The sequence below is a fragment of the Periophthalmus magnuspinnatus genome, chromosome 14, assembly GCF_009829125.3.
Source record: "Periophthalmus magnuspinnatus isolate fPerMag1 chromosome 14, fPerMag1.2.pri, whole genome shotgun sequence".
Taxonomy (NCBI): Eukaryota; Metazoa; Chordata; class Actinopteri; order Gobiiformes; family Gobiidae; genus Periophthalmus; species Periophthalmus magnuspinnatus.
The window spans coordinates 29,505,876-29,531,023 of NC_047139.1; the positions used below are offsets into that span (position 1 = coordinate 29,505,876).

The following is a 25,148-nucleotide window of genomic DNA, read 5'->3' on the forward strand; positions in this document are numbered from 1 at the left end:
CACAGGTGAAAGTTCTATAAAAGTAGCATCATTATTTATTTATTACTGTATTTATATAGTTTCACCATGCACTTATCACATGACCGGTATGCCTATTTCCACAGTGGGGTATTTCAGGCAGGTCAAAAACATAATTACATTTTCAAATTACAATTCTGTAGCTCATTTGTGACTTAAGGCTATCAACCATGCATGTCACATTTACTGTACATTGCTGTACATATGACACATGAACATATATAAAAGACACAGCTTTGTTGTTGAAACAAAGTGCATGTGTATGAAGACTGAATATGCTGAATATAATCATGTACAAGGCCATGAGAAACAATGTATGTAAATGAACCTTTGTGGATGAACTTGTTTCTCCATTATTCTGCAGTAATGGCAGTGTAGATCTTTGTTTAACCACTGCACAACAATAACAAAGAGTGGCATATTTATTTGTCCTTGAGCCCAAACATTCAGCCATAATGCACAAAATGCTCCATTACAGGAGACCTTGAGGACAACAGATTGTCAGAGGAAGTTGTTTTTATTTCAGAAGAAAAGCTGAAAGTTAGTTATACAATAAGACACTCTACCAGAAACCATTTTACCTTTTATTGGTCAGTGGGGTAGACGGGCTTAGTTCTTTGTTTGCTATGACATAGACCTGGTTAAGCACAAGGTTTTTAAAGGTAAATCCACAGTTTGTGTTTATAGTGCGCTGTCACAGGTTAATGGAAAAAACAAAAAACACTTTAAGTCAGTGACTGTATTGTCCCTGTGCTTGCACTGATTCATGATTGGATGATCAGCTGTATCTCTGTAAAGTGTCACATAATGGTGATGAGGGGTCAGAGGAGCACAATGTGCCACTGACAGATAAACGGTGTCTGGAAGCAGCAAGGAACGGCAGGTGGGAAATTGTTCGTGGAAACTGAGCAGAGACTGGACAGTGGTCTTCCTGCATGGCCCCTGGATCACCCATCCACAAAGAGACTCGGCCCACCTCACACAAAAGCCTAACAAGAGGCTATAAGAGAGCACAGGCTGGAGCACATCCCACTTATCTGCCTGAAGCTGCAGATGCATGGCATTGATTCTTGGTGCACGTCACCAAATGACCCTAATTGATAGCGTGCAATTGGGGTCACTATCTTTTGCAGCTCCTGAATGTGTAACAAGCTGTAGCGGAGAAAGAAGGAACAGAGGAAACCATACACTACCCTTTAATACTGGAGGAGGAAAATGGCTGTAGCAGCTCTATCTCTACAATTTTGTCTTTTCATTCAGGAAAAGCACTATTTCATTCATGCCATTTCCGTTCATTCATCAGCTGGGGCCAGCCTAGACTCACTGTGCCATCTCCTCACCAACAGTCTTATCAATGGACGTGACGTCAGCAGTGCCTGCAGCTGGGGGGTGGCGGTGGTGGTGGTGGGGGGGGGATCACGTGGTCTTACCGAGGGTATATACAATAAAGTTGCGCTGGCCGTGGTGCTGAAAACATTCACTTCAATTGTAGTACTTTACCGAGTAAGGCTGCCACACAAATAGAAATCATACGCACAGTTTGCTTTATGTTTGTCACAGGCTGAGGAAGGAGCAGTCTCTCAGGTGATTTCATGAAATAATTTTGGCTTTACTCTCGTTGTGACTGTCACCATTTGCCCACCCCTAGTGGGACTTCAGGTAAGCGCCATTCATGAACTCACTTTGGTCGAAGCATTTTAAGTTTTATCATTTTCAATGTGAACAATACTGTGTGCATGCTTTGTATTTCAGGTCCTCTCAAAATATAAACTTTTTAAATAGACGTGTTTCATGCAACAGTGTGAAGCTTGTGTTGGTGAAGTCAGTATGAATTAAATGCGTGTTTTCCCTCCAAATACTGGTCCGCATTTTAATGTTCAATTTGACTGACTTGAAGTCATAAACTGAAAAATGCCTATTTTTACTTAACAGTCTGCTCTTTAATACATCTAAAAAACACCATGATTTTGCTGCTAAATGCCACAAAGTTCATAAAGATGGCTAAATGGTGAATTAGACTTTTTCGGGGCCCTGCATGACACTTTACGGCCATCTTTAAATAACAATTCGATTCACGTGAAATGGTTAAAAACCCTTTTTGTGCATCATTTGCCGAAAAACCTGTGAACGCCATCGTTCTTGGTTTGGGAGGGGGGGGGGAAAGAGAGAAGGCAAAATACATCAGGAGGCAATTTTGAGATACCATTAATTGTTGGGTCTGTTCATCATAATTAATATGTTTACTCCATTGTTCGTAAAAACGGAATGGCGTTGCCCCTGCATTCCTCCACTGTCACAGCCCACGCTCAGTGCACGCCACGGCACCACAACTGTTTGCAATACGCGATAACGAAATTCGTTTTTTGGAAAATTTGCCATGATTTTATTTCCAAACGAGGCGCTCCAGTCAGGAGCCGTAGGGTTAAACAAACCAGCCTCTGATACGGGCTTTACGCATGACTCCAGCGCAGCGTCTGTCCGCGCCACTGTCCTGTCGCCCTGGCGCTGGTAATAGGCTGTCAAATTCATGGCTGCTGCACATCAGGAAAAAATCCAGATTAATTTGCTTTTTATTGTAATGTTTTTGGTTAAGTGAATAGCTGAGCATTTGTCATGGATCGAGCGTGCTTTACTGTTGGATTGACTCGATGGAAAAGGTGAGGTACTATTTAAAGACGAGAGATGAAGGTTTGGATTATAAAACGTGTATTTGCATGTTCGACGTGTCAGTGCCCTTTAGAATCATTTCAAATGAACGAATGTTTAGATCGTATTTTATTGAGCACATAAGGCATCAGATGAAATGGCCTGAATAATGGGGCTATTCATTCAGTTTGCTTTTTTTCCCGCGATCACTGATGCGCTGCGCGTTTCTAAAAACACGGTATTAAAAGGACTTCACATGCAGACAAAATGAATTACAGTGTTAAAAAATAAATCAATTAATAAAAACAAAAAAACAACAACTTCATTTTGTGCGTTTGAATGAAAGTTTTATCCTGCTGCTCAGGTTAAAAATCTATCTATCGATATTACCGTCAGGATTCTTTCCAGATACAAATCCCGCTTACACCAGCTTTTTGTAATTTCTATTTTATGAAAGTTTTTGTGTGATGACTAAACATTGTTTAAATATTTTTTTCTGCAGTCCGTTAGCCTATTGTCTCACTGTGTCTATGTTGTCTGCTTGTGCCCAGGTGCTTAGCCTCCCTCCTGCTGGTTCTGCATGGTCATGACCTGTCATCACGGCTCTTCTCCAGCCCGCCTTGTCCTATTGGTCCTGCTTACTGTTGTTCCGCAGCTGGCTGGCGCCGCCCCCGTGAGGGGCGAGGGGCTGGAGGGAGGGGTGGAGGACAGCCAAGAACACACTTTATCGCCCCCCATCTCCCTCATCAATACATCCCAGGACCAGGGTGAGCACCCAGGCTCAGATAAAGTGACTGATGAGGTGCTTGCTGCACTGCTGGAGGCTCTGGACCACCCCAGTGATGGGGACAGCGTTAGGGAGAGAGACTGGAGAGAGGCAGGGGGGCGGGAGCTGCCCTCACCGGACGCCTCTGAGGCTGGTGAGATAAGAGGACCAGAGGCTTCTCCACGAGAGCCCAGGGCTGAGCTGCCAGAGAGGGAGGGGGGAGGGGCCGATAAGACTGAACAGCTAATTGTAGGGCCTCTGACAGCTGCTCAAGGTGAAGACTTTAAGCAGAAGAAAGAAGAGGAGGACCAGGGTTGGTCTAAACAGGATGTGGGTGATAATGTGAGCCAGGGACAGGAGCAAAACCAAGAAAGTTTTAACTCTCAAGGAGAAAATGATCCCTTACTGCAACGCAAAATAAGAGGCTACTTCCAAAACATTGACTTGGGTCTCCAAGACAATGAGATCCTGCCTCCACTTAAGGGCTATAAAGCATATAACACACAGTTAGCACGTGCAGGGAAGAAGCTCCATTGGGAGGACAACCGTGACCGCAATCGCCCCGCTAAAGGTGGGAACTTCATGGACGACTTTGAGGAGGAAGGGGAGGAGCTGGAGGAGGTGGAAGAGGAGGAAGAGAGCCTCTCCCGGATGGAGGAGGAGGCTCGAGCACAGGCCGAGAAGCAAGAGGTGCTGCGTCAGCAAGAGGAGGCCGAGCGTGCCCGCGAGGAGGAGCAGAGACTCGCCGACATCGCCTCCGACATGCTGCTGCAGTACATGGGCCGCAAGCAGCAATCATACATGAAGCCTCGGCAGAAAAGCAGCATGGGAAATGCGGCTGAGGACAAACGCTCGGAGGAAATTGTCCAGGATGAGGATGATATGGACCAGCAGATGATCGACAGGCTCATTGAGATCAGCAGCAAACTTCACCTGCCTGCGGATGATGTTATAGAGATTATCAGTGATGTGGAGGAGAAAAAGAAGAAGCGAAAAGAGCTACAGCAACAGCCAGTCAACAACAATCCTGTCACTCCTCGATTTCGCCCCCTTGTACCTCCTCCTCTGGCCGCTCCTCCCATCTATCACTACACTGCCTCAAAAAACCCCAAGAAACAAAAGTACAACAAGTCCAACAAGAAGTGGCATAAGGACAAAGTCAAGTCATACAAACAGGACTATTGGTACAAACCACAGAAGCAGATCGACTACTGGTACAAACCTCAAAAACAGTTTTTAGCTTTCCCCTCTTATCCATACTATCAGAAGCCATATCGTGCATACTATCCAGTTTATTTTCCATACCCGAAATCACAGTATTATGGTAAGCCACCTCCCCCAAGAGACCAGCTCTTTGGCCCCCAGGAGCTGGACCTCCAGCCTCCCAGGAGAAAGAACTGGGCTGGGGGTAAGAACAGGGGACCAGGCTGGAGACAGCAGCCTGCTCCTCGCCTGCCCATCACACCCTATATCTCTAACTATATCCTCCCTCACCCACGGACATACCAAACTCTCCCTGCCCCCAAACCCATCAGCCAGCCTCGGAGAGGCCGGCGGCCCCCGTACTACCAACCGGTCGCTACGGGAGATGACTATGAGGAAGACGGCCTGGTGCCCCAACTGGACAGTGAGGAGGAGCTGGAGAACTTTATTGAGAGAATCTATATGAAACGCAGAATGTATTGAGAGACCTACAGACTTTGTTTTAGACCAGATCAAAACAGAGTCAGATTAAGTGCAGTATGACCAGAAACACTCAAAGATTGTGAGCTTGAATGACATTTAAAGGTCCTGAAATGAAAAGTTGGTTTATATTGTGTCACTGTATTTGAGTTATTTCTTTGGTAAAGGGGGAGTATAACATATGAGCTCCCTGTAACCATGTTCAGCCTCTTGCTCAGTTTACATCTGAAACAGCACATACCACGAGTATGTCTGTCTTCATTCAGGTCGAACTCTGATGCTCTTGCATATCTCAGAGTTTTTTTTACAAGACACACTTCACATTTGTGAGCATTCAAATGCAGTTGTGCCCATTGTAAGAAAACCATGTTTACAACATGCAGCATATTTATAGCATTTGTTCACTTTGTGTATGTCACAATCAAATTTTAGTAGACTTATTTGCTACACAGATGTAGTGGTGGAGGAAACTGCTGTGCTGACAGTATGTTTTGTTGTATTTGACATGTGATGTTGCCTTTCTTATTCTTGATTGGGCAGAACAATTTACAAGGTGCCAAATACACACATCCAAACTCAAGATGAATTTTGCCTTACAAGCACCATGGTTCTATAAGGGAAATATCATAATGCATATTATATTTTCATTGCTATTGGTCCCGATGTAAAAACCCTGTGGACTCCAAAAGCACAAACTTAACACTAAACACTTCCAACCTGGTGGACTAAGGGTTTTTAATCATAATGGGACCCAAACAGGCAGTAGATGCACCACAACTGAAAATCACCACATCGTCATCACTGGGGGGTCCATTGTCACAGCTTGATTTTTCTTATCTCCATCTACTTGAATGCCTCACTTTATATGCATTCATGTTTTAATTTACTGAAAATTCTTGAAGTTAATCTGCTGTATCTGTTCTGCAGCCTTTTACAAACAGATATTGACTGAGCGGCTGCAAGAATTTAGTTCATTTTTAGCTCAAAAGGTTTCAGGGCGGGGAGTCAGGGATTGCGCTTAAACCGTTAAATGCACGTCTTTTTACTTGCAACTGAAAAAAATAAACAAAAAAATAAAAGAACAAAAAAAGAGAAAAAATAAAACAGTCTGGAGAAATAATCAAGGTGATGGTTTTCTCTGAATAAACTGTGATTACTTAAAAAAAATATAATGGAAGAGGGCCACTGTGTCCGCAGTGAAGCCATCTGTCTTGTAAAAGGTTGTTGTTGATGTCACCTTAGCATTGTAACATGTACAGTGTGAAATAAATATGCCCGTGCAATGTGTAAATAACAGCATGATGATTACTAGTTTTGCTATATGATAAAAAATAAAAGCAATTATTTTATTAAAGTTCAGTTTTTTAATGGCTTTTTGAGGAGTGCTACGTTTTACTGCAGCAAACTTACAGTCAAGGGCACACGTGTTATCTATGAAGACATGTAATGGCAGCACACCATACGAATCTATACAGAGTTCATTATGTGCCAAGAAAATCAATCAAGAACATGTGAAAAACAAGATTGGAAATGAAAAGGGGGAGGAAAAGCTGAAAGAGGGAGTTGGGAGGGGAACTGCAGTGATTGATGAGTCACATGATTGCCCGATGAGTCATCCATCTGTACACTGCGCAGGACCACACTGCTATATAGTCATTTAGCTGCTGGCATCAACATAATGATTGAGACATGTTCACCACCGCCTCCAGCCAGACAATTGCAGATGAAAGGGTATTTGGTAGTAGATTTTGGATGCATCTTGTTCTATATCTCCTACAGCTTCCAATTCTGGAGCCTGTTGCTTTAAGCATGATGGAAAGAACAATTTGCACTCAAATACAGTTTGATAGTTGAAAAATACAAACTGTAAAAGTTGTATATATACACAAACAAAATACAAAATACATGAAACAAAATGTAGTGATTATAAAAAAAAACATTATACAACCGATAAGTGATAAATACAATTTAAAAAGTGCTATGATAATACTGAATACTACTGATTCTATTGAGTCTATTTTTGTGCAATATCACACTGTCAATCGCCGGAAATGGTTGACTTCATCATACAGATAAACAGTAACAAAAATTGCTGATCTAAAATTTCAACAGACAACAGTTAACTAGAAAATCAATAATTGTCCCATGCCACGCCCCTTTTTTTGGCTTTGAGTTGTACACTACCTAACATTTCTTACTTCCACCAAAGCTAACGTTCATCATTGCAGCTATAAAAACTGACTATAATCTGCAATAATGACAACACACTATGTAATCACACGGTGAAGTCAATAATTTGTGATTCATACTTTTTATCTCAGCTTGTTTCTCATTTCTTGGACACCATTGTATGTTTTTTTTGGGGTTTTTTTTTGCAGCCTTTATCTTCTTGTAGTTTTATTTGTTGTGGCTGCAGACGCAAGGATTTAATTATTAGTTTGTGACTGAAAACAACACCATTGGTCACTGGACTCTGGCCAGATTGGCTGCTGCAGGGAAAAGGAAGAACAGTAAAGGATCTGTTTGTGTAAAACATATTATTGTGCTATATGGCAAGTTTGAAGATGTGAAATACACTGTTTGAGCTGAACATTTTGTCTTTAATCATGATAGAAAAATGGGCAATAAACTTGAGCAAATGTATAAAGGGTCAAATTAAGATGGCTATTTGCCGTAGAAATTGACTATTTCAAATACTGACGACTTCAATAGTAAAAAGTTCTCAAAATGGCACAGGAAGTTGAAACCCAAGACCATGACTGGATCAGAGCATTTCCGGTGTTCAGTATCTGTATCAGAAGAAGAGAAGAAGAGTGAACATGTGATTTATGAGGGCAGTGATGGCTGCCCCATCTGGACAACACAACAAAAGCAAAATGAAGAAGATATCTCTCAACCCATACTGATGTGACACTATACTCAAGCCAGTCACAGTAAGTCAGTGGCTTTGGCAGGGTGTGAAAATAGAAATACATATGACTGACTGACTTGTTTTCAGTTTAACAGTTTATTTGTGCCTGTGTCTACTATGTATGTGTTTGCAGGGAATAACAAAGAGCAAACTGTTGGTAAGATGTTCATGATCACAGATAATCCCTTAACATCAAATTAATACACAATATACTTCCTTTCTATATGCATGATATAGGATATGGACACACATTTAAAATCATATTTGGCATCTCTGTGACTTCTATAAGCGTTTAATGTTTTAGCAATGTTCCCTCTTCCTTATTGTATTTGGATTGACTCATGCTTGAATAATCCTGCAATAGAGGCTTTTGAGACTTTCTGTTTTCACCCAAAAAAATCAGAATACGGTTCATACACAGAGTTAGAAATATATATATATATATATTTTTTTTTTATGTGAATTAAAATGGACTGTTTGCTACAGGTCACTATGAAGAGGCGGGGGCATCTCAGTTCTGCCAATGGACCTGTTCCTGTTTTAAGATTAAGATTTAGGTCAGTATTGCGGTTTAAAATGGACGAAATGTAAATTAAGGATCTATGCATGTTATTCTCTAATATTAAATAGCCAAAAGAGCATTATATTTCTTTTTGAATGAAATTGATTTGGACAAAAATGAGATCAGGAAATAAGGCATTATTTTAGAGGTTTGAGTGTTGGAAAAGGACTCAAAATTATGGTGGACGCAGAGAAAAGCATATTCATTATGTGCCCTGAATAACAGAAGTAGACCACTGAAATACTTTATAAAAGAGGGAAACTAAAGCTATGACTTTGGCCATGGTCACGATTAAAGTGACTAATCCCTATGAATATTTTAGTCATTTTGCTCCCATCTTAAAAAAAAAAGAAAAAAAAAAAGACAATTATAGATGCAGTTTAATGCTGAATAAAACATCCAATTTCAATAGCAGAGATTTGTAGTTGAACCGCTGCCATTGCGTTACAACACATACTGAATATCTGGGACATATGCTAGGAGCCATCTATAGCAGCGACATTTAATGGTGGTGAGGCTAAAAGTAGCAATAATACTGAACATATACCTCTAACCTCTTATTTCGGGTAGTCATAGGCTTTTTGTTTTCAGTAGCCATAAATGAGCTTTTGGCAGAGCAGGATGTGACAGGAGATGAGAAAAGTTGGAACGGCAGGGTCCAAAAGAAATAGGGACTTTGTGTGACGCATGGAGGACATCGTCTGACTCAACTCAATTTGACGTCACTAGTAAACGTGGCATAGATAATGAACTTAAAATAAGCATGGAGATATCCGGGCACTTCTCATAGTTAGCATACTGATTGCCCTTTTGATGCTAAGGTGAACATGTCAGTTTACACATTCAAATCTTGGAACAAAGTAAAATCTGCACATTATTTGTAGATTTTCCTAATCTTGGGTATACATGTGGCTAACTATGTCCCACAACAAATGATTATATTATCTGACAAATGCTCTGGATTATATTACCCTTTTTATAGTATTTATTTATGTTTGCCTTGTGGGTGTATCATAATTAACAAATAGGTCTAACTCGCAGGCATGAAAATTGGTAAAAATCCAGCATTTGGCAGAAAGGAGTCTGACAGTGCAGCAATTCATCCGTAATGGCCCAGGAAAAACATATGCATTTGGCTGAAAGCTGAAATCCAAGCAGAAATGTCAGTTTCGTGAGTATGAGATTCGTTTAAATGTGGACCTTTAAATCTGATTAAAATAATTACGATGTTTTTTGCAGCTGCAGGATTGGGCTCAACCTTTTTTAAAATCCAAATACCACAGTTACATTAGCCAAAATAGCATGAAAATAACAGGACCAAAAGAAACATATTTGTGAAATAACTTCAGCTACAACCAAAGAGGTCTTGTTAGGTGCCATGGCAACCGGATTTTTTATCAGTCATTGTTTTTAAGTTTGAAAATGTCAGCCTATTTTTAATGCAGAATGTAATATTGTGTTTTGATGCTGTGGAATAACATTTTAGGGTTAGCTGTTACATACACCACATTTCCAGGATTACAGTGGAGTAGACAATGTATGCATCATTAGGTTGTGTGTCTGATTTGAACTTACCACAGTTCTTTGGCCTTCTGGGTTTTCTGATGTCTAGAGTTAGACTGCTAACCAGTTCAAAAGTGGGTCTAAACTGGGATAAAACTTGGTCTAAACAAGGACAAAACCAAAGTTATTATGCTGTTTAACTTAACCAATTCATGTGTTTTCAGCTTCCTGTCATTTTGAGGACTTTTCATCATTTATAAGATGCAATATTTTGTGTTCAACTGTTAATTTATGTCTTTATTTGTCATCATTCTGAAACCCATGAACACAGTGTCACATTCTACAAAGCATAAAGCTGTTATAATTTGCTCCATATATCGCCTTGCTTACTTGTGTTATGCAACCATTGTAGGACACTATATAAATATTACCGATCTTCATCTACTGAACTAAAAGTTAAAACACAAAGGGTTAAAAGCATCAATTGATAAGCTTGCGTTTTTATATTGACCACAGCTGTCTCCACTATACCTGTAAAGATGTTCTTGAACTTCTAAATAAACTGCCTTTTGATTCCTCTTTCATCACTGACATTGTCGCAGGCCCTCCATTGTTGAGGCCAGTCTTTTTCAGGGTATATTCTTGAAAATGAAGCAGGCTTTCAGCAGCCCCATTAGAACAGGGCTGCACTGGGGACCCCTCTAAAACAGCACCCATTGTTTACGATCTCCCCAGTCATTTGGCTCTCTGCTTTCATCTGGTGCTCCACAATTGTACCCCCCTCTGCCATCTCCTACCTCTTTTATTTCCTAAATTATCCATACCCCCTCCCATCTACCCTTTAATGCTCCCTAACACCTAATCGTTCGGCCATTTTTTCTTTCTTTCATTCGCTCTCCATTTCTTGTTTTGTATGCAAGCCTCAAGGGAGACGAATGGGTGAACAGCACTCTCTCTGCGCCACTGTCACAAAAGACTGGTGAGTCATCGGCACTTATGTTCCCGGCTGCCTCCTCCCACAAACACACACAGAGAGACACACAGAGACACACATATACACACTCACACAAACACACTCACACATATGCACAGACGCACACACACACACATACACACGCATATATACACACATGCACACACACCACACATATATACACATCACACACATATATACACATACATACACACATATATTTACACATACAACCCCCCCCCCCCCCCAACATGTTATCAAAGGATAAGAATATCTAATCAGATTATTAATTATTAAACTTTTACTTGCTATCTACTGCACACTAATTTAAAAATAATAAAATAATAAAAAAATATATAATAATAGGCTGATAATTTTTTTTGAAATATTTAAATAAGTAAAATGAATACGTGTGGCGGCCATTGGGGGTGTTTAGCATTAATAACGGCCTCTATAGGCCTATTGATATCACTAGGCCTGTGCTAATGTGCATCTGAACTGTGGTGTAAGGGATAAAGAAAATAGGCCCATTCAAGACACGTTGCTTCCTATTTAAGTTTAGTGCAATGCACAGTAAACAAACAAACAAACAAACAAAAAAAAAAAAACAAGTTTGAAGCAAACCGTTGCCTAGATATTTTTACTATGTATTTTGTTTTGTTTTTTTTTTTCATTCTGAGCTCTGATTGGCTCTTATATGGGCTGTCACAGAGAGGTGGGTGGGTGCTGGGGTGGTCTTCACCTGCACATTACATGTTTTTAACGCTCTAAATGTGCCATCCATTTAAAATGTGGTATGGAGAAAACAGACTAGTCGTGCCTAGTTAGACGCTGGTGTGTGCGTAGGCCTTGTAGGCCTGGGCCTTCTCAGGTTTACCTTAAAAGCACGTGTTAATAGTAGGCCTATACAAGGCTTTTCCTCATGGCTTCAGGACTCACACTGGCCCTGGAAAACACAAGTAAGAATGGTAATTAATTAACTATACTACATTGTTGTTCAATGTGTTAATGAAGCTTTAGTTTGAATAACTGAATAATTTATAAGCCATATTCTTAAAACGAGCCACGAATACGACACTTTGTGTTCGTGCTCCCTCTGCTGGTAAAAATAACCAATTACAGTGCATTCATGCACAGACAAAAATGTCAGGTCTACTTTGTCTTCATGGCTTGTTTTTTATCAGTGAAGTTAAACTATCAGCTAAATTAGTCTGTGTATATGTGTGCAGATAGATAGATTTTTAAATAGGCCTACTGCACATGCTGTTGTTCAAATGTTATTCAAAATGTACCCTTGTACAATAACAAAGTTTATAGTATAGTAAAGAGAATAGGGACTGTCTAATAACAAGAACTAATGATTAATTAGATGTAGATAGAGGAGAAATGCATTAATAATAAACCAAGATTAGAATTTGTGAGACAAAATCAAACCCTAACCAGGACTGAACCAGACTAAACCTTAATTAAAACTTTAACAACTGTATAACCTGAACAATCTGAGTATTTCAATCATACTGATTATTATGGCCACTGAATGCTTGGTCTGTATTCCTCTGTGGGTTATTACTTATGTCAAAGCCTGTTTCACTGTATAGTCACATTAGAGCCCTCACCTGATTAGTCTTTACAGAGACCAGCTTGTGAGCCATTCAGACACATGAAATATTGAAGACTGGAGTTTCCGTTTCACACACACAGAGGGGGTGGACCCGAGCTGCCAAGGTATACACCGTGTAAAGAAGACAGAGGCTCAAAGTGAGGGAAAATCCAAGAAAGAGATAAAGATTAGGGAAGATAAATCAAAGAATAACATTGGAGGGGGGCTACATGAGTGGGAATGGAGGAAGAAAGGGTGGCACCAGAAAAAAATAGCCAAAGGTAAGACAAGGAGAGGAGAGGGATGTTTTTGTACGACTCTGTAACAGTAGAGGCTTAGTTTGCCTAATCAACTGAAGACCTTTTGGCTGATAACCCAGGCACTTAAGAGGGCATGTTTTGCTAAATTTGTGTGCTTCTCTGTTGAACTATAGTGACAACCAACCAGAGGGGGAGACTGGTATTAAAGAGTCTGAGAACTCTGAAAAGGTTGCAGACATTAATCCACAAAGTTCTGTTAGTAATGAAGAGGTAGTAGCAAACCAGGTAAGCTAAAGGGGCAATATTATGCAAATTTGGCTTTTATGAGCCTCATCCTTGATGTATTTTCGTTTTGGATGTATGTTTGAGTAATCCTGTATAGTGCTGCATATGAGGATTGATTGCTCTGCAGTTTTCACCTACCCCTTGAAACCCCATGAAAACCAAAAAATATATAAACTATAGAAATGATAAATTATAAAGATGAGCTACGGCATGAGTAAAAGTAAAATAGTGTAATGATATATTGGTCAAAATATTGATCACGCAGCAGGAGATCCCAAACTCACAGCGCGATGACAGTGAAGCCCCCCCAGCTCCAAACCCCACCACAGAGGAGGAGGAGACCCACCAGACAGAAGCCACCCAGGAGACTACCAGCCAGAGTGAGTGACGCACATTGTACTGCTTCTTGCATTACTGCTCAAAGGATTGATGGCATTATTATTATTATTATTATTATTATTATTATTATTATTATTATTATATTTTATTTTTTTGGCAAATCACTGAACACTTGGAGACAGATTATTTGTGGATGCAATACAGAAAACTGAAAACATTAACCTGAACATATATGCACCACAAACTTGCATTCAAGAAATCATTTTAAAGTTATTGCTTCATCATACAGGCTGCTCTCCTCTTCTTCACAGACCGCTCCCCAGAGCCCTGCTGGTACTGCTTGCGGTCTCTGGACTCGCAGTATCGCCCTCAGATTCCTAAACAGGTATCAGACAGATGATTGCAGCTGGTGGCATTCAAAAGGGAAAACATAAACATTGTACGAAATGGGATCTTAAACAGGACAAAAATATAAGCCACAATCTGTGGGTTGCACTGTGCACTGAACAAAAACAGCAGATGGAATTTCATGACTCTATTCTTTGTTGCAATTTTAATGCACTGTAATAGCACACTGAAAAGTCTGTCTGGGCCTTCTGGTTGTCTAAGGATAAAATCCGAGCCAACATCTGCTGCCTCAAAGTGTAGGCTACATTTTCTGTAATTATAAAATTACATCAATAGTAGTCTTAAACAGACAAACATCTGCATACAGACATCACAAAAGCAAGAGACATGATTGTATAAGCAAAAACGACAATCTAAAATTACACAATTTCTGATAAAGTGTAGATAAAGTGGAAAAGTGACAAGTGCAGAGTGTTAGAAGGTATACAGGGTATACACATTCTGGTTGCTGTTGACTCAATATTACAATCACAACTGAATCGGTTGCCAGAGCCTTAAACTACATAAATAGGACACATACTCGTTTCCTTTATTCTCAGTATATGGACTAATTAATGATTGGCTGTAGGTGCTGTGGTTTAGATAGCAAAGATTCAGAGCAGAGAGAGCCTTTTAGGTTCAAACCAACTGGATTTCAGCATTGAAAGTGGCAACACAAATGCAAACTCTCATTCTCATTCTCATTCTGCTTTCTGATTGGATAATCATCTTGGGAACCAAAACACCAAATTATAACAAATAGCATAGCTATCATGTCCAATGTCTCTGTAGAAGAATTAAAACATTAATTAAGTTGTTAGCAGTAATAGCTAAATTTGATTTTGTCTACCCCCTACCTGGGACATGTTAAATTTCCATTTATGCTTTTGAAAGGACTGACGTATATTTAATAATTGGCAAATAATAACATTTGATATATTTGTGAGTATTACATTTTTTATGTGGATGAATGTAATTATCATACACACATTCATACTAACACAATTTGTCTTCCCAGGAAGAATCTGATTCCTCATCTGCAGTGCCCTCTAGTGGTAATCAGCGAGTCATGTACCAAACAGACCCCAGGCCGCACTTTGGAGTGGCCTGGTCGTCCCATGCACCAGGTCACCCTCTGTGGGACAGCGAGGGACCATGCTGGGGGCAGAGGAACCAAGAAATACCCAATCCCACTCACACCTGCCCCCACTGCCATTTGGGGCTTCCAGCTGACACACTGCGCTGGCATGAGGTTGGCACTCACTGCATATAGGGCCTAAATATAGGGCCATAACACAGTGCTAGATAAGTGTGTTTACTAAACTGTTGTCTTTCCTCTGCACAGGCCAAGTGTTTGCTGTTTGAAGAGCTGAGGGCTGCAAAGAAATAAACCACTTTAGATTTACTTTTGTATTATTATCATAATATATTTATTTAAATGTGTTATTTCACAATGCAATGCTATAAAACAAAGACACTATTTTGCTGATATAGTTATATTATTTCAGATATGTAAAATACTTTATCATTTTATTTCTTACATCTTAAAAACATTGTAATTGTAAAAAGTCAAAATAAATGTAAAATGTCACAGTGAAGTTGGAGCATTACTTCAATTGCTGCATCCCAATTTACCGTGACCCCTGTGCCTGAGGTCATGCAGCAGCTGAGAGCCCTGGAGAAGCTGAGCCTAAATTACTGCTTTGTCAGCAGTCACTTGTTGACCTTGAGTGAGAATATGAGGTACCTTGGTACATGAATAAACATATTTCAAATGTAATTTCCAGATCAAGAAAGTCTAAAATGAAAAAAAAAAACAACAAAAAACACCAAAACCCCCAACAACAAATACTTAAAAATAGCATTAAAAAAATAAACTAAAAGCTTCAATTTTGTAGAAGGCCACTCCTGAAAAATCATACTGTATGGCTTCTGTGTTTGCTTATTACCACTGTAACAAGATGGGCTTTATTTTTTATTTTTTATTAATATAGCAGTTGGCCTTAAATCAGATCAATTGTGAAGCAAATCATTAATGTTGACTAGTTGCCTCTGATGCTGCAGAGAGAAATCTTCACCATGAAGGGCTCCTGAAGGAAACTGGAGACACAATCTACAGCCACACCCTCATTATCAACAAATGTAATGTTTTAATGCTTTCGTTAAGTTTCAGAATAACACGTGTATCGAGCATGTTCTCCAAATTGTACAAGAAGCATATCTACTACATATCTGTACTTTGGACACCATTGTATATACTCTAGAAGTTTGATTAAATTTTGCTTCAAGTCCCTTTCTTTGGTTAAATGTGAATGTCTTGTTGTGAAACTTGCAATGGCTGAACCTGCACCTGACCAACTAAAATGAGTTCATTAACGTTGAGCTGATGGAGCTGGTTAAAGGCTGTGAGAATCAGAGGTGTTTGAGCTCTCATCCCATACATCCTCCATAACATCCTCAGGGTGTGACGTCAACCAGCTTGGATTTATAATAATGGTGTAATGAACAGAACTTGATATTAAGAGTTTACTGCATATATATATGCAATGCAGGAACCAAATTTGAGTCTCTTTAAGCCTTAATTCTAAAAAAAAAAAAAAAAAAGAAAAAAAAAAGAAACATGTAACTGAATGAATGAAACATTTAATATATATTACTGGTTGAGTCTTTGGACTGTATATCAAGTCCTTCATATGAATACAATGTGTCTCCCCCTACAAGAATTCTGATCAAGACATTTGGAGGAGTGTGAGGAAATGGAAAATACGTTGGCTGGCCATGTCATTTCTGCTGTGGAGCAGCCCACAGTAGAGCAGCCCAATGCCCAGTGCAGCTCAAGCTAAAAAATCCCCCTCTACTACTATCTCTCTTCCGGGATAGTAAAGGTGGTGTGGAGTCACTGACCTAGATTCTTTCAGGGGTCAAATCAGTGCTTTGGTATGAAACACACAGGCAGTTCAAATTAATTCATTATGTCAATTTTAAGAAACAATAAGTGTGGATGTATGCTTACTTTGGATTGCCTGTCAAAAAGAAAGACCATATTTAGAAAGACTTCCGAAGATGTGGTGACTGTCTGTGGCTATGTGTTCAGAGCCAGTGGTCCAGACTCATGGTGCAGGGGAACTACTGAGTCAGGCTCGGATGGATGCCTACTATTAGTATTTCTATAGGCCTGTTGTTTTATCAACTCCCTTTAGGGTGGTACACCGGCCTCATCCACCATGTTATTGGTTGTTAGAAGTCATGCCTTACCACGTGACAACATAAAGCATTATGTGGTGTTGTGAGGAGCCAATGGCACAGCGCGTCTGCTGAGCGCTCCTCCTCACGCTGCTCCCTCTGCAGCCACACTGTCTGTGGCCCTCTCTGTTATTGTCTGGGGGCACACGCCTTTGAGGCGAAATGTCGTCGCTTTTTAACCCGTTTTCGTTTAAAGAACCGCACAAGAATTGCGGTGATGCAGCCGAGCATCCTCGGGTCCATTATCCTCCGGTCCATCATCCTCCGTCTCAGCTGCTGGCCTCCGCCGCGGGGCTGGGCTCTCTGCCGCTCTATCAGCGCTCATACGCCGCGAGGAGGAACCTGGCTGCTGCTGCTGTCGGTGGGAGGAAAATCACACATCCTGGAAAGGCCATCCTCGCAGGTAGCCTCATATTGTCACACCAGTATCATTTTTACGCCAGGACTGAATCCACTGTGCGTAGCTTGGTCTGCGCGCGCTAATCTCAGTCTGTCGCCCATTAATGGTATCAGTGTGGAAGTGGGTCAAAACAAACGCACTGAGCCAGCAGACATGGACCACTACAGGCAGAGATGTAGTGTCATTATGTCATGCTGTCGTGCTATTCAGTAAACTCTGCCATTTGATTTGTTTGCAAAATACAGATTAAAGGTAATAGATTTACATTGACTTCTGACTTGATAAACTGACTATATTTCATGTGAGTAGAGTACATTAAATTATGGAACACCCACGGCACCATGCATTAACCTATTGTCCCCATCATACACTTGTTACTATTACAGACTTATGACAGACTTTGATGACTGTAATGATCCACTTAAGCCTGTACTTTATGTTTTTCAGGTGGCCTTGCTGGGGCAATAGAAATCTGCATCACATTCCCCACAGAGTATGTGAAGACCCAGCTGCAGCTGGACGAGAGAGCCAACCCACCTCGGTACAGGGGCATTGGTGAGTCTGAGGAGGGCAGAGTTGAGTGTAGCAAAAGCCTTGTTTCCATAGGGTCAGTATGACACCCTGAGGTTATAATGTTCCTGTCTCTGAATGCAGGTGACTGTGTAAAGCTGACCGTGCAGGACCATGGGCTCAGAGGGTTGTATCGAGGCCTCAGCTCTTTACTTTATGGATCTATACCCAAGTCTGCAGTCAGGTGATCACCCATTTGTCATTTTAATAATAATAATAATAATAATAATAATAATAATAGTGTCATGACAAACAGAAACATAGAAGTATGTTACAAATCTCCAAATTACATCAATTACTATTAAGGCTATCTGCTTTCTGTTGCACTTTTCACTCCATTTTGCATTTTGTAGCTGTAATTAATAGATTTTCTGTTGTGAATATGTTTTAGTCTCATTTAGATCCAAAGTACTCTTAGTGAGTAATATTTGGAGAAAAGTACACATTTTGATGGACTCCTCTGCCTCTTTTTGTTTTGCTGTCCTCACTAGTTTTTTTGTTTAAACAGATTTGGCACATTTGAGATGCTCAGTAACCCTATGCGTGACTCCACGGGTCGTTTGGATAACACACGGAGTCTTGTGTGTGGGTTAGGAGCAGGAATAGCAGAAGCCATTTTAGTGGTTTGCCCAATGGAGACACTCAAGGTCAGTGGTTTTCCATTCTATGTTTGCCATTTATATGAATTTAAAACAATGGATAACAATCGCAAATATTTTGTATTTATTTAGGTGAAGTTAATCCATGATCAATGTTCGCTTAGACCTCGATACAGAGGCTTTTTTCATGGAGTTAGTGAAATTATAAGAGAGCAAGGTTAGTTAATTGTGTACATTTAATCCTTAAAGACTATTTTAATACATTTGTTTCTGGTTCTTGTTTAGGAGTAAGAGGCACGTATCAAGGTCTAACGGCAACTGTGCTTAAGCAAGGAACAAATCAGGCTATACGATTTTATGTGATGACTTCTTTGCGTAATTGGTACAAAGGTAAACTATTGTCATAATAGTAGTGTTTTATGTACATGTGCCCTTACATTCCTTCTGTTGATAAAATTTTAGGCGATGATCCCAGAAAAGAAATGCACCCCATAGTCACTGCAATGTTTGGAGCAACAGCTGGAGCAGTCAGTGTTTTTGGAAATACTCCTCTAGATGTAGTTAAGACAAGAATGCAGGTATAGTTTTCATTACAGCAATTCTCAGTTATTTAATGTGGCCTTTTTACTTTATTATCTTTTATTTAAATGTTATATTTCTTTGTAGGGTTTGGAAGCACATAGGTACAGAAACACATTTGACTGTGCCTTCCAGATCATGAAGCATGAGGGGCCACAGGCGTAAGTTGTTGTAACCTTCAAATGAACTGCTGTGTGTAAACCACTTGACATCTATTGGTTTGCTCTTTAGCTTCTACAAGGGGACAGTGCCCAGGCTAGGTCGTGTGTGCCTTGATGTCGCTATAGTTTTTGTCATCTATGAAGAAGTTGTCAAACTACTCAACAACGTCTGGAAAACCCAACAGTAAAACAAGCACATCGGGAGGAGAGCAGTGCCTCGTACAACTCAACACCTCTGCAGATGCCCAAAAGGGACAAAAGATCATATTTAACAAGTCACTGACGCAGCAAGAGCCCATAACCATGGATGATTTGAAAACACAGCAAAACTAAGCTATTCATCCCTAGTATTTCACTGAAGAGGGATGAACCTTGTACTTGTACTAAAAAAGTTTTAAAGTGGATACAGTGGATAGTGGATTCAAAACCAAACATTAGTTGATTTGCAAAACGATTTTTACCAAAGCATGAGAGGATGCTGAAGGGAATGGAATACTTAAGCAGAAAGAATTGCTTATCTGACTGTTGTTAACCTGAATCTGAATGAAGTACTTACTCAATGCCATTAACAGTACTGGACTTTCACATTCTGTCTAACATGCCCATCTCTCAATACATGAACACATTTGTGCTTATGTGCATGTGACGTCATCACGTTAGCATTAACAGTATCTGTGCTGTGGCTGTGCTGATCAAAATTTGATGCTCTTCATAGTACGTGTCATGACTGCTATAGATGCTGCATGGTTTTAATGTGGCACTTAACTGTTATACATGGACTTTCTTCAACTGCACTGATGTGATGAAGTGATCAACACAAGTTCTAACCTATGAAAATGCAATGTGTTCAAGTCACTTCAGACATTTGTTTACTGTTTTTACAAGTACATTAACGCACATGGTAGCAAATCGACTGCGTGATTTCACCCTTGCCAAGCCATATGGCAATAGATTTGTGTTAAGTAGTGAATGGCCCCTCTGACCCCTTGTGTGATATGCATTTATACATGTCAACTACTACATTGCCATGTTAAGTTTTTCAACTGCTGCTTTTTATAAATGTGTGAACTCAAGTGTACTGTTGGTGGACAGGAGTTTATATATATATTTACATAAGATTAGTTACATTGTGTTATATATGCCAACATGCCAAAATAAAACATGAAAATCAACAGAAATTGTTTTACATTTAATTAAAACTTTCAGTAGCCTTGATGTTTTACTTTGCTTGGATATCATTAGCATTTGGCCTCTTGTTACAGCTCTGCAGGCTGTAGTACAGAGCAGATTAAAGGATGAACAGTGGAGAGGACTGCAGGGTTTAACATCAGACAGCATTAGCACTCCCACCTGTTACCTATGCAATGCACTCATTCATCTATGAAGGCTTAAGGTGATTCAGGATGGTCATACACTATAAATGTAATTTTTTTTCATTAGTGTACCAACACATTAAAAATGTGTTATTACCCTAATGAATAGCATTTGAGATCCTCATCTCTTACAGTGTAATACTGTACATATACCAGCATGATCTGCATTGATCATGTTAATAATTGTCTTTCACTGTGTGAAAACAGTGTGCAGCTGTCTCAGCTGTGACTGCGAGTGTCACTGCAACAGGATTCAGATTTGGTCCAGCCGTTTCATCTTCACTCAGAAGGTCAAGTAGAGATGGGCACTACCTCCTCCATCTAAAAGAAAGTGAAGTTAAATTAAATGTCAAGCGGGTGACAAAAGCTAAATAAGTAACACTTACATCCGAAGACATTTGTCTTTCCCTCCACTGGCTACTCTTTGACCATCAGGACTCCAGTCCACTGCATAAACCTACATTAAAGTGTAGGGTAGAGGTGTTAATAGTATATTAAACAACTCACATTCACATCTAAAACATTTACCTCATCAGCGTGGCCTGGAAGGTCCATATTGAGTTTTCCTGTTTTCATGTCCCAAACTTTAAGTGTGCTATCGCTGCTGCCGCTGACGAGCAGCCTACTGTCAGCGGACCATGCCACCTGATACACAGACCCAACATGGCCACGCAGGGACATAAGGTACCTGTGGCAATATATGTGTTTAAGGTTACAATGACCTCTGCTGGACAGTAGTGGTATGAAAATCATATCCAGAGAATTTGTTTTTAGAAACTTACTTTCCAGTACGCCCATCCCAAATTTTAATAGACTTGTCAAAAGAAGCAGAGGCTACAAGTCTGGTGTCTGGAGAGAAGAGAACTTCATTGATGAGTGCACTGTGGCCTGTCATCCGGGCCAAAGGCTTTTTGTCCTCTGCAGGGTTCCATAGAAAGAGGGTGAAGTCATCTGAACCAGACACTAGGCGCTCTGGAGTATTTCCCTACACAGGCAAAAAGTTACACAATAGTGCAAGGGGTCACAGTATAATCAAAAATACACACAGACAACAATGCCCATACCCTAACTTTATTATATCTCTCAAGGGCTTTTTCCTTCAATTCTTCCACTAAAAGACAAAAAAAGCAAATATGCAAAAACATTCTAAAAGATAACAGATGATGTATGCCAAATAAATATTTAGAGCACTTTTCTTAGAGATAATTACTCACATGAGCCTTTAAGGTCTTGAGGATTGATGGTGGCTGTTGCAGGTTCAAAAGCTCCAGTTCGAAGAACGTAGTCTGTGCTAAGAGCCAACGAGTTGACCCAGTGAGCGTGACCCTGTAGAGTCCTGCACTGGACACCCTGCATTCAGAAATATGTATCTTTGTATTTTTTCAACAATGTACACAAGTCAGGAAGATGTGGAATTAAATACTAGAGTACTGTATATCAAATATACGTAATGTACCATTCATCTATAAAAAGATTAGTAAACAAATTTACTAAGTTACATCTATGTTGTTGTGGTAAAAAGGATAGAGCATTATTTTTCAGCTAATCAAATTATGTGTTCTTTTTGGCTATGCACATTTGAGATTTTTTTTCTTCACAGTTTCTTGGATAAATGAGGGATACATTAACCACTGCGGTTCACACTACTTACATCTTTGGCTCGCCAAACTTTGATAGTCCTGTCCTGGGAAGATGTATACAGAAGTCCATCCCCTCCCCATTTAACACAAGTGACCGACTGTGTGTGTCCAGTTAAGATCTTCTCACAGCGCCCCAGGACTGTGTCCCAAATACGCACTGAGCCATCTTTAGAGCTGGTGGCCAAGAACCGGCAGTCTGGGTTACTAGAAGAAAAGATGGTCAAGTCACTGGTATCAAGAAATATAATTCGTTACATATGACATTATTTTCTGTGCTTTAATACCAGGAGTAAGACAGCTAAATGAATAGTGTGTAATCACCCACAACATTTGCATACTATAGATACTCTGATACATTTTATGATTTACTAACTAAGCTATACAGTTACTGTACATAGATGAAATACCCTGGAAAATGACCAATTTCAAAGAGAAAGGTTGCTTACAGGTGGAGAGGTTCCCAGGAAATCCAAGTGATCCATTTGGTGTGTCCAATTAATGTTTTTCCAACCTGTGAGCCAGTCACTGGATCCCACAAAAAAATCTATTGTCAAGCAAGAAGATTTACTAAGAAAAATGAATGTATCCAAACCAATTAATGACAATGTTAAGCACAGTAGTAAATGGAGTCACCTGACTGTTCTTGCATCCCGAGGCCAACTTCTTGCCATCAGGTGACCAAGCAATACTCAGGACCCAATGTGTATGCCCTACGCAAAATACAAATTACAACAAAACCAAAATAATTTGACTATCATATCAAAGCATTATGTATATACTAATAATACATTTTTCCTTGTACCTCTTGCAGTGTGATGAGGTGTCTCCGTCATCAAGTCCCAAAATCGAACTGTTGTATCACCCGATCCACTTGCCAAATATCTATGAAGATGCATGGACAAAAAATGCATAAAAGCTCTAGGAAACACAACAGCCATTCGGAAAGGTTTATGTGTGTAAAAAGTGGTACTCACTTGCCGGTTGGACTGAAAGCAGTGGAGATGACTGCCTCGGTGTGCCCCTGCAGAGTGCTGGTGCAACGGGCCACAGCACGAACCCTGAACACTGCCTGAGGTTGGTACACCACTGGCAAAACCTGCTCAGTCTCAACCCCCAACGCTTTAACACATGTCCCCAAGGAAGACACCACTTCTGCCTCACCACGCACAAAGAAGGCCAGTGGTACCGGGTCATCCTGCAAGAGAAGTAGTTTTTTTTTTAATGAAAATTGATGTTATGATATTGGGATCACACCTTTTTAATGTCTGACCTACAAACATATTTATAAATGTTTTATTAATACATGACAATCTATAACAGACAAAGGAAACGACACCAGATCTAATATAAAGTGCTGACCTGTTGCAGCAGAGCATTGCAAACCAGCTGTAATTTGTCTGGGGTGATGTCCAGAGGCACATCGAAGGGTGAACCCAGCACCTCTCCTTCCTCATTCTGAAACTGGATCAGAAGACGCTCCACGTCCTCAGTCGACATAATGTTCAATATCTGAATGAAAATAAGGTAATAGACGTACATGACATGTCCAACCAAAATCAACACATGGGATGAAGAGCCTCGCTAACGTAAAGATGCCTCCCAAAACTGAATCTAATGTTGTGCTGTGTTTTACCATGAGACTACAGCAGTAGATGAGAGAAAGGCAGAGCAGGTCAACATGAAATACTCTTAAACACACCAGATCAGTGCACATTTAATCCATCGTTTTAAATCGTACCACTAACTTGTGGCAGATGTGCTAGCCCATTTCCCTCCTCCTTCAGTCTGTTATTCTTCAGCTCAGACAGTTCTTTCTCTCGGATTAGTCGATATTTGGACGCGTCCACGCAACAGATATTTGTTGTTTTATATCAATAAAATGAAGTGCATTCTGTATAATCCCCTCAGAACTCACCTTTAGCTTAGCAGAGGTGTATCGTGTCCCCACGTGCGCCTGTGGAGCGGAAGGACCGCCCCCTCAGCGCGGGTTGCCAGATCAGAGCTCCGTTTTCCAGCACATGGCAGAAGAGTGTTGTGAATAATGTCAGTATCATGTTAGAGCATCATGTTAGAGCAGAAATCTTAGCTTATTATATATACATACATTTCAAAAAGAAAATCCATATGAGATTGAGAATGACCATGTTTAAAGGCTACAACTCATGGAAGTGCGCAAACAAAATTCACAACTGAATGTTATATTTTATTATGGGTAAATGTTTAATCTACAAATGCATGTTCTAAAATCTGATTAATGACCCTATGAACCTGTATAATAGAAGGCCTTATTTTGTATTTATTAATTAGGCCAGAGCCCCTACAGGGCGTAGGGCCTGTTGCTTTCCCTACCCCCTGCCCTGACTCCAGTATCTAAGCAGCCCAGGCCCTAGACACGGGACATGTTTGTTTTTGTCATAATCAACACTGAGTCAATGGGGGAAGCCTGTGACAAAAACATTACTTTCGTGGAATAATGTGAAATTAGGCACAATGAGTCTCCATGCAATCCCAATTAAAACTGTCAATGGCACTCATGTTATATCTTTCACTGGGTTGCCATGGTGATGCGTGGAAGACCCTATGTTATCCTAATAGGAAAATGTCCAAATTTTCCTACATTTCAAACTAATTGACTAACTAAGTGACTCTT

The 25,148-nt window shown here is 40.2% G+C and overlaps 3 protein-coding genes across 4 annotated transcripts; 2 read left to right on the top strand and 1 right to left on the bottom strand.

Moving 5' to 3' along the window:
• Nucleotides 1-1,562: 1,562 nt before the first annotated feature.
• Nucleotides 1,563-6,369, top strand: si:dkey-175g6.2 (neurosecretory protein VGF). 2 transcript variants are annotated; one of them, XM_033979027.2, is made up of 2 exons: nt 1,563-1,677; nt 3,216-6,369. In XM_033979027.2, the coding sequence occupies exon 2, from the start codon at nt 3,245-3,247 to the stop codon at nt 5,114-5,116; it is 1,872 nt and encodes a 623-aa protein (XP_033834918.1). In that variant the 5' UTR covers nt 1,563-1,677; nt 3,216-3,244; the 3' UTR covers nt 5,117-6,369. The 2 variants fall into 2 exon arrangements, with proteins under 2 accessions (XP_033834918.1, XP_055082487.1); XM_055226512.1 differs by having other exon boundaries at nt 1,563-1,602.
• A 10,860-nt stretch (nt 6,370-17,229) lies between these two features.
• On the top strand, nt 17,230-20,486 carry slc25a1a (solute carrier family 25 member 1a). The gene is made up of 9 exons (XM_033978327.2): nt 17,230-17,579; nt 18,024-18,131; nt 18,231-18,330; nt 18,655-18,793; nt 18,878-18,962; nt 19,031-19,135; nt 19,208-19,323; nt 19,412-19,485; nt 19,556-20,486. Exons 1-9 carry the CDS (start codon nt 17,339-17,341, stop codon nt 19,671-19,673), a joined length of 1,086 nt encoding a protein of 361 aa, XP_033834218.1. The 5' UTR covers nt 17,230-17,338; the 3' UTR covers nt 19,674-20,486.
• Nucleotides 20,487-20,564: 78 nt separating this feature from the next.
• Nucleotides 20,565-24,483, bottom strand: nle1 (notchless homolog 1 (Drosophila)). The gene is made up of 13 exons (XM_033978798.2): nt 24,414-24,483; nt 23,858-24,007; nt 23,473-23,693; nt 23,301-23,380; nt 23,132-23,208; nt 22,945-23,042; nt 22,510-22,702; nt 22,073-22,208; nt 21,923-21,969; nt 21,641-21,843; nt 21,387-21,546; nt 21,245-21,315; nt 20,565-21,179 (listed from the first exon to the last, which is right to left on the bottom strand). Exons 2-13 carry the CDS (start codon nt 23,993-23,995, stop codon nt 21,167-21,169), a joined length of 1,437 nt encoding a protein of 478 aa, XP_033834689.1. The 5' UTR covers nt 23,996-24,007; nt 24,414-24,483; the 3' UTR covers nt 20,565-21,166.
• Between the last annotated feature and the right edge of the window lie 665 nt (nt 24,484-25,148).

Coding starts and splice junctions, on each gene's coding strand:
- si:dkey-175g6.2 (XM_033979027.2), top strand. CDS start 3,245: ATGGTCATGACCTGTCATCACGGCTCTTCTCCAGCCCGCCTTGTCCTA.
- slc25a1a (XM_033978327.2), top strand. CDS start 17,339: ATGTCGTCGCTTTTTAACCCGTTTTCGTTTAAAGAACCGCACAAGAAT. Junction 18,963..19,030: donor TGAAATTATAAGAGAGCAAG/GTTAGTTAATTG, acceptor GTTCTTGTTTAG/GAGTAAGAGGCACGTATCAA. Junction 19,324..19,411: donor TAGTTAAGACAAGAATGCAG/GTATAGTTTTCA, acceptor ATTTCTTTGTAG/GGTTTGGAAGCACATAGGTA.
- nle1 (XM_033978798.2), bottom strand. CDS start 23,995: ATGTCGACTGAGGACGTGGAGCGTCTTCTGATCCAGTTTCAGAATGAG. Junction 23,381..23,472: donor GCTTTCAGTCCAACCGGCAA/GTGAGTACCACT, acceptor GCATCTTCATAG/ATATTTGGCAAGTGGATCGG. Junction 23,209..23,300: donor ACCTCATCACACTGCAAGAG/GTACAAGGAAAA, acceptor TATTTTGCGTAG/GGCATACACATTGGGTCCTG.